This window comes from Dysidea avara, chromosome 7 (assembly GCF_963678975.1).
Source record: "Dysidea avara chromosome 7, odDysAvar1.4, whole genome shotgun sequence".
Taxonomy (NCBI): domain Eukaryota; kingdom Metazoa; phylum Porifera; class Demospongiae; order Dictyoceratida; family Dysideidae; genus Dysidea; species Dysidea avara.
Window position 1 is genome coordinate 9,892,121 of NC_089278.1, and position 8,870 is coordinate 9,900,990.

An 8,870-nucleotide genomic window follows, 5' to 3' on the forward strand; every position below is an offset into this window, starting at 1 on the left:
GTAATTACTTGGTACGCCGATGGAGGCGATCCTTCTTTTACCTTCTTTCGTCTGAACATTATAACACTTGGCTGACTCGACTGGATCGGTAGAAACTACCTAGACCGTCACGCCCCCTAGCAAAGTGGTCGTTATTTAGAATAAATAAATGCTGCCCGGGAAATACAGAAATAAAAGTAATTACACGAGCTATTTCCGTATACGGTAAACTGACAAATGGCGTTACTGATAAGAGCCATCGGGGACTACTAAACCTCGTACAACAGAACTAGACTGATTGACTTTATTTTTGAGGTGTACTTGAAAGAAAAAACCCGCCATGTCTACAAGAGGAGCTGATAGAGTGAAACTGGCTATTCAGTCTGAGCCACCACTTCCAACCAAGTATCCACTTCTTTACGATTTTGAGATCAAACTAGAACTTCCGGCTATCATGAGGGATGTTTGCGGTCGCTGGAGCATTGACAACCCGGAGAGATATGCTTTCAAATATGCAGATCCGCCTCCGGGCCAACCTGGAAAGTTTGGCTACATCTCGGAGGAAAACCGACACGATTTGAAGGATGGTGATATTCTACGTGTAGCCCTGTCTCCAGACATCGCAGCACAGGAGCATTTCCATGCTATGAGGCAAGCTGGTGACCCCAGAATCCGTCACAATGCTATGGTAGAAATATACCGTCTGTCAAAGGATCAGACTTTTGCCATGAAGTTTATCAACCTCAATGGAATGGATGCCCTAGTGGCGATGATTCAGACAGAGAATCACGTGACTGAACAGGATGCTTCACAAATGGCTAGCATGCTTGGCGCTTTTCAAGAGCTGATGGAACATGCTCTGGTGTCATGGAGTACACTGACACAGAACTTTGTCAACAAACTGATCTTGATGATTGAGAAGAGCCGTCCACTTGAAGTTGTCCGTAGTCCCATTGTGGCTAAGTGCCTCTCCATCTTAGAGTCCATTCTGTTGAGTAGCTCTGACCTCAGTGAATCAGTAATGCAAGGGATACAACTTGATGATATAATTCGTTTCATGCAGAGCCCATCCCAGGAGGTACAACAATATGCTCTTGCCCTTATAAACACAATGTTGTTGAAAGCCAAGGACAAGCAGTCTTTTTTTAAGCAGTTGCAAGAGAAAAGGTATGGGAAATTGATTCAGCAACATGTATATGGCAAGTACATCAATAAGTCTGTCCCCAGAGAAATAGCACATGAGTTGTATGCATACCAGACACATTCCTTAAACCTGGTTGAACCAACAATGCGCCAACAGTTTGATCGAGCAAATCCTGCTCATGAGCAAGCTATCAAGATGTTACCAAAGCGTGCATTTCCAGATGACTATATTGATGACAGACCTCGCAGCCCTTCTGCTGCAGAACAACACTGGAAGCAGCTCGGATTTTTCAATACAGATCCTAGACTAGATTTCAACGAGGTTCCACCTGGTGTTCTTGCTCTTTTCTGTATGATTCATTTTGCTAAAACCAAGCATGACGCATTCACCCATCTTCTGTTTTCACCATCAGATAATCAGTGTCCTTTTGCTCGAGCTAGCATCAGTCTCACCAAAATCCTTTGTTCCATTTTCAAGATAGGTGAACCCCCATCTGATCTTGCTTACAATTTTTTGCCTATGCTCTTGTGGAGTGATAATCCTTTGGAGGAAATTTTTTGTGCTACAATTCAGCTACTCTTCAAGACATGGAGGGAGATGCGTGCAACAGAGCCAGATTATGAGAAGGTCATGGTGGTGGTACAAAAGCAGATAGTTACCATTGTTCAGCAGGGCAGTACACTTTCTTCCTTTGATGTCTTCAAAGCAAAGTTGTTTGAACTGTCATACAAAAAGATCATTTCTGAATCAGAAGAGAAGACACAGTTGCTTGATGATTCAGTTTGGAACTCCAAACCAGTTACTGAACTGCGTGATAAACTAAGACCCGAGATTGAGGGACTAGTTAAGCAACAGCGACTGAAGCAATTGGTTGAGGGAGCTTTATTCCCTAAAATTTCTGCACTAAAGAAGTCCAAGAGAGCTTATTTTTACTGTCGTCTTTCTCCTAACCACAAGGTCCTTCATTTTGGTGACTGTGAGGAGAATGCTAGGCCAACTTTAGATGCTCTTGACAACAAGATTCCAGTTTCTGATATCAGGCTAGAAATTGGTAGGGACTGTCCCCACGTGAAAGACCCCAGGACCAAAGGCACTAAAGGCCAAGTTCAACCTGAGCTGGGATTCTCAGTATACTTTGAAGGTGAACAGCACTTAGATTTTGTTACACCCAATGAAAGCATTTTTGCTATTTGGACTGACGGACTATCAGTGTTGTGCAAGGACAAATTAATTAGCAAGGCTGCTACAGAGGAATTGGACACTCTCCTTCATATGGATCTTAAGTTGCGACTATTGGATGTGGAGAACATCACGATCCCTGACCAACCTCCTCCGATACCACCTAATCCTCCCAACTATGACTTCGCCTACAAACTAGACTAACAATACGTTAGCATTGTAGGGTCGTTCTTTTAGCAATTAAACATTTATTTAAAATTTGTTATTAGCTTGATTTTGTTGTAGCATACAACACACATTTTTGTATTGTTTGATTATTTTATTGTATAATATAAAAAATGAAAATTGAATTTTCAACTCAAAAATACAAAAAAGAAGAGATTGTAGCTATCTGTTGGTCCAGACAACTACAGGTTTCTTGGGTGCAACCAGTGGACGTAAGGAAGGTTGTGGAATCCATGGCCATTCCTCATGAGTTTCACTCAAGCTGTCCGACTGGTATGACTCTAGTTCGACAAGTTCTGAGCTTTGCCGTCCGTGATTCTCCATAGAAGCTAAATCAGTGTCTGTATCACTGAACTGAAATTGTTCTCTTGGACTAACAATCCTGGTCGATCCTAGTGTAGTTATTGTCTCATTTCGTCTGAATTCAGGAGTTACCTTTAATCTACAGATCAAACAGCCCATAAACAACAAGTAACTCAAAAGGTTTTCAACTTACTGTTTTTTCTGCTTCTTCTTGTACACCATTACTCCAACACACAGTACACCACTAACAACTATGACTAAAACAAAGGATCCAACACTCCCGAGCACAATTGGCAACCATAGTGGCTCAGATGTCGATGTAGCAGCACTACTTTCTTCTGGCTGCTGAGATGCAGTATATCCTATAATCAAGTCGCCATCTTCGCTAAACACTTGTTCAAGTGCAGGCTGTGGTAGGACATGTGTTGTCACTGCACCTTCTGGTCTACTTGCTCCTTCTGGCAGATCAACAGAAAGCTGGACTGTTAAAGTATGATTGCTAGCACTTTCATTCTTAGAATGCACAACAACACTTGTGTTGCTAAATTCATTAACAGAGTCATGATTACTCCTGCTACGAGGCACGTTGTCAATGCTACAACAACAACAACAACAACAGTATCCAATACAGGCATACAAGGGATTAACATTACCTTGTACAGGAGGGCTCCAATGAACAAGTCAAGGAATGGATAGCACAAAAGTAAGTAACAGCTTTAGCAGTCACCACTAGAAATTTACTCTCTGCATCGTTCTCCCACTATGAATACAAATCATAATTATAGAACACCAATAAGCCATATGCTTACCAAATCCAGTGTCATATTTGCAATTGTGACATTTATTGAGTTACTATATCTCTCAACATCTAAAGATACAATCTCGCTAGTAGGACTGGGGGTGGTAGGCATATTTCCTGGCCGAACTACTTGCTCTACAATATTTAGTTCAACAAACACAGAATTTGACAGTGAAGGAGTTCCTTTGTCAGACACTAAAATTGTCAAGAAACAAGAAGATATTGAAGCAACCAACTGACGAGCAACAGTGATATCCCCAGTGGTGTGATGAACAGAGAACAAGTCAGTGTTATTGTGCACAATTGAGAACATCAGCTGAGAATTGACCCCAGTGTCAATATCAGAACAGTTCAACCTAACCACAGTGTCTCCAACATCAATGTCATTGGAAATAACTTTTGTGACATATGAGGGGCTACACACAGGATTGTTATCATTAGAATCAACAACATTGATGATTATGTTTCCAGTGGAAGAGTGTACCATTGGAGCTTCATCTCTGACAATCAGTGGCAAATTATAAAATGACTGGAATTCATAATCAAGAGTATGTTGCAAATACAAGATGCCAGTAAAAGGATCTAAATGGAACAAGCCAAAATCTTCATCCAAACTGTACATTAAACGACTGTCATGATCTTGATCTATGGCAACTACTTGTGTTATACTTTGACCAATAGGGCTATCCTCTGTAACAATGACTTCAACAGTGTTGGGGTCAAACAGAGGAGTGTGCTCATTCACTGGCAGTACAGTGACTATAACACTGGCAGTTGACAAATCCATCGCATCACTACATGTTACAGTAATATTATGATAGTTGGCAGATTCAAAATCAAGTGATCCATGGAGTGAGACATTCCCAGTTAGTTCCTCAATATGGAAAAGATCTCTTTGACTTGCTATAAGAATACGATAATGTGTATTCTCAACACGTTCACTATATTGGTTGATACATTGTAAAGATAATAAGTGAGTGTTCACATCCTCGTCTTCTGCAACTGACACAAAATATAGAGATTGCTCAAACATTAAGGTGTATTCAATGTCATCAACTACATATACTGTTAAGTCTACATTTGAATTTAGCTCCAAGTCTGAGACTGTTACTATAAATCTGTGCAGGCCAACATGATTCCTTGACAGACTCCTAACCAAAAACAGCCCACCAGTATATTTGTCAATTGCTATGAAAGACGAAGATGGATTCAATGAATAAAATATTTTATCACCCTCCTTGTCAAAAGCACTCACAGCTTGTAAAAAAGAGCCTGACATGGTAGATAAAGGTACAGATACATTCAAACTACTTGAGGAATTAAATGCAGGTGGCTGATTTGGTCTAGAAATGTATATAAAACACTCAACTATGACAGAATGGGTAAGTGGAGAGGAATCTGTCACTGTCACTATCAAATGATATGAATTGGCCTCCCCCATGAGTAGAGATGTAGACAAGACAATACTTCCATTACTAAACACTGAGAATACATCTCTAGTGTTCCCTGATAGAATCGTATATTGTAAGCTATCCTCTTGGTCGGCATCAGTGCAGTTTATTTGAGCTACAGTACAGCCAGTTGGTGTTAGTTCCGGTATCCTTACACTGTGAACTGCTTGTGGACAATATGGAACATTGTCATTTACATCTGTAACAATAACCTCAACACTTGCATGAGCTGACAAAGAACCATCAGTAGCCACAACACGCAAATTATAATTTGTTTCTTGCTCCCTATCAAGATGATGAGTGACAATCAACCAACCACTGTGAGGATCTATAGCAAAGTGGTTAAACTCTTCAGTGAGACTGTATAATACTTCACCATCCAAGCCACCATCTGTATCTGATGCTGTCAATCTCAAAACAGGTTCACCTATTGATACATTTTCGGCGATGCTAACATTGTACAACAGAGAATCAAATTCTGGGCGAAATTCATTAACAGGGAGAATTTCAACGAACAATACTGCAGTAGATGATAGCCCTGGGGTTCCCTGGTCTCTACAGATAGCCTCCATCTCATAGAACACAACTGTTTCATAATCAAGTGATGATGTAATGGAAGCTTCTCCTATGCTAAAATTAAACGAGAAAGGAAGTGAAACAACTGGCTGCATAGGAATACATGAGTCATCGCTAATAGAATATGAACAAGCAGTTGACACTTGACAAGAAAGAGCTGAGTTAACTCCACTGTCATGATCTGTGCAAAGAGGAACATTAAACACTGATCCAACCATTGAAGTTTCATCCAAACTGGTAAAAGAGATGGCTGATGAAAATATAGGCTCTTGGTCATTAATATCAGAAACAGATACATTGAGCTGCATCAAACTAGTTAATGGATTGACACTATCAAGGTCATCAACTTGTACTGTTACGTTGAAGAAATCCATCACCTCTCTATCAAGGGAACTAGCCAAATAAAGAACTCCAGTTAATTTATCCAACCCAATCCAACCATTAGAGTCACTTCCTATAATAGTGAAACAAGGACTATCATTCGAATTGTCTCCATCACTAGTGGAAAATGTATACAATACAGTTCCTACTGCAGCATCTTCTGGTACACTAACAGAGTCACTCGGTGTTGGAAATGTTGGTGGGTGTTCATTGATATTTTTAACATTCACATACACTTCTACTGTCGTGGATAGAATAGGTAATCCCTCATCTGAGACAACAATTCCAATGTTATAGTGTGTTTGTGTCTCATAATCTAGTTGCGCTGACAGTTGTACAATCCCATGAGTTGAGTTGTGTGTAACATTAAAAGGCATTGAGGAGTCTGGGTCATTAATGTCATACACTAATACTGGACTATCACCATCATGGCAAGCAAACACACCAACTTCACTGCCAACTGCCAAGTCTTCAAACATCTCAACAACAATCAATGCTGGCTCACATATAGGTGCAATATCATTGACATTGTCCACCCGAAGTCTCAGTAAACGAACAGTTTTTCGACCAGGTTGTAAATTACTGACAATCAACCTACACTCGTATGTGTACCCGATTGGAGGAATAAATGGCAATTCAGCTTCCTTGTCTAAGTTAGATAAAAGATACAAAGATCCAGATGAAGGATTAATTTGGAACAATTCCGGTGGACACCTCAAGGCTGCAGTACTATTAGCTCGATCCAAACTATACATTAATAATCCTGCTGGACCAATATCTCTATCTGTAGCAGGTATTGTTGCGATAATTTGTCCTACCTGACTGTCTTCTGTGATTACAAATAAGCCATCGGAGCTGATATCAAGTATTGGAGCAAATTCATTATCACTAAGAACCTCAATCACAACACTTGCAACAGATGAGCGACTAGGAGAGCCATTATCAAAGCACACAACCTTCAAATGATAGAACTGTTGAGACTCGTAGTCCAAACGCTCATCAACAGATAAATTTCCTGATAATGGGTCAATATTAAACTGATTCAGACCATCGCCACTGATTATTTGGTATGTAACATCAGCATTTGTACCCAGGTCAGCATCACTGCATTGGAGTGGCATAAGAACAATGTCATCCGTGGTCTCTATAACACTGACCATGTACAGATCACGTGAAAAGATAGGGACATTATCATTGGCATCCAGCACATTCACGATAACAGTTATATTGCTGGAACGTTGCGTGTCATTGTCTGGAGGATTGTCTCTAGCAATGATGGCTATGGTGTACATGTCTTGTACTTCTCTGTCCAAGCTACGAAGCAACATCAAGTTTCCATGAATAGGATCAATGGTAAAATGACCTTCAGGTGTCAGAAATGAGTAAAATACATTTCCATCATATCCATCATCTTCATCAACAGCAGTAATATCAGCAATGCTAGTACCAATTGGTGAAGATTCACTAATGTTGTATACCAATTGTAGTTCTGAAGGGAACACAGGTGGAAACTCGTTGGATGGTAATACAGTTACAATTATCATCACCTCTGTAATGGCTGACGGGTATGAAGTTTTAAACACATTAATAGTTAAAACATGTTGTGATTCAGATTCATAATCTAACTGTCTTAAAGTGGACAAATAGCCACCAGATATATTAAATAATTCTGCAGCATTGCCACTGGAAATAGAATATACAATTGAAGACCCTAAACTATCTGGGTCTGTACAGTGTAAGCTATATGTGGTATTAAATGGTAGAAGACTTTCAGAAATACCAAAATAGTAAACATTGAAAGTACAGGCAGGTGCGGAATCATCTACATTTATGATGGTTATATTGACTGATGTAGTTCCTTCCCCACAACCATCATAAGCTCTTGCAGAGAAAGTATACGAATGCTGTGTCTCATAATCCAGTTGCTCTGCGATCACAATGTCACCATTTGACTCAATTCTGAACTGGGTAAATGTAGAAGGGAGGATGGAATAAGTTATTGCAGTAAAGGCTGGACAATGAGTCATTGCACTAGCAGGATTAGCAGTAACTGTAAGCACAGTGGTTCCTACATGTTCACTTTCCCTTACACTACGCGTGTATGAAATCATCTGAAACACGGGAACCTGAGATCCTCGAACAACTAGAGGAAAATCATTAAAGTTGTTTATGACATGCACAAATAATTGACATAACTGTGGCCAATATGCATCCTAAAATACACTAGGCACACCCACACTTGTAATAACAGTCACAAGGGATAACAGGTGTGCTTTATAGCCTTTGGGGGTATAATTATGTTGTTTGTAGGAAAAACCACAACCAAAACTTACACAAAACTGTTAGTATATTCACCACACAACATCCACATCACCCTTTTTAAAGAGTCTATCACTAAAAAAAAGCAAACCATAAAACAATGTGACACAGCTAACAGGGCGTCATTCACCAAACAAACGAACATCAGGACTATTATAAAAAGAAGCCATAATAATATTACACAAGCAAGGAGGTGTGGCAGCCTTAACTGCGCAGAAGAATAGCACACAATACGCGTACATCATTTGCAGCAAATTATATATAGTGACAGCTACTAACCTGGACACGAACATAAAGATAGCAATGTCGCTAATAGCAGTCCACAAGTCGGGACATTGTCAAGTTTGGATCGGAGGACGATCATAACGATCAGCAGACACCTTGCATTTGTAAAAAAACCAGTCAGTATTTGATTGACCTTAGTGTTTCCGATATGGTTAGCCAATAGCCTGCCCGACTCGCCAAGAGTTACAGCCTGTTACAAAATTTATTAATAGGCGCTTGATAAACGCCA

General features: G+C 40.0%; 3 protein-coding genes across 4 annotated transcripts in view; 1 reads left to right on the forward strand and 2 right to left on the reverse strand.

Annotated features, from left to right (window-relative positions):
- Positions 1 to 462, reverse strand: part of LOC136260043 (early endosome antigen 1-like) — a 19,156-nt gene extending 18,694 nt beyond the window's left edge. Inside the window, exon 1 of one of the 2 annotated variants that reach the window (XM_066053642.1) lies at positions 9 to 462. In XM_066053642.1, the coding sequence (XP_065909714.1) occupies positions 9 to 59 (51 nt within the window). In that variant the 5' untranslated portion in view covers positions 60 to 462. The remainder of the gene's footprint in view (positions 1 to 8) is intronic. The other variant, XM_066053643.1, reaches the window with a different exon arrangement.
- LOC136260046 (engulfment and cell motility protein 1-like) lies at positions 128 to 2,688 on the forward strand. Its single transcript, XM_066053646.1, has one exon. The coding sequence runs from the start codon at positions 320 to 322 to the stop codon at positions 2,504 to 2,506; it is 2,187 nt and encodes a 728-aa protein (XP_065909718.1). The 5' UTR covers positions 128 to 319; the 3' UTR covers positions 2,507 to 2,688.
- On the reverse strand, positions 2,550 to 8,864 carry LOC136260041 (protocadherin Fat 4-like). The gene is made up of 5 exons (XM_066053636.1): positions 8,636 to 8,864; positions 3,640 to 8,180; positions 3,484 to 3,590; positions 3,024 to 3,425; positions 2,550 to 2,969 (listed from the first exon to the last, which is right to left on the reverse strand). The coding sequence occupies exons 1-5, from the start codon at positions 8,718 to 8,720 to the stop codon at positions 2,690 to 2,692; spliced, it is 5,415 nt and encodes a 1,804-aa protein (XP_065909708.1). The 5' UTR covers positions 8,721 to 8,864; the 3' UTR covers positions 2,550 to 2,689.
- Between the last annotated feature and the right edge of the window lie 6 nt (positions 8,865 to 8,870).

Coding starts and splice junctions, on each gene's coding strand:
- LOC136260046 (XM_066053646.1), top strand. CDS start 320: ATGTCTACAAGAGGAGCTGATAGAGTGAAACTGGCTATTCAGTCTGAG.
- LOC136260041 (XM_066053636.1), bottom strand. CDS start 8,720: ATGATCGTCCTCCGATCCAAACTTGACAATGTCCCGACTTGTGGACTG. Junction 3,426..3,483: donor TTGGAGCCCTCCTGTACAAG/GTAATGTTAATC, acceptor TTGTTGTTGTAG/CATTGACAACGTGCCTCGTA. Junction 2,970..3,023: donor AAGAAGAAGCAGAAAAAACA/GTAAGTTGAAAA, acceptor TTTGATCTGTAG/ATTAAAGGTAACTCCTGAAT.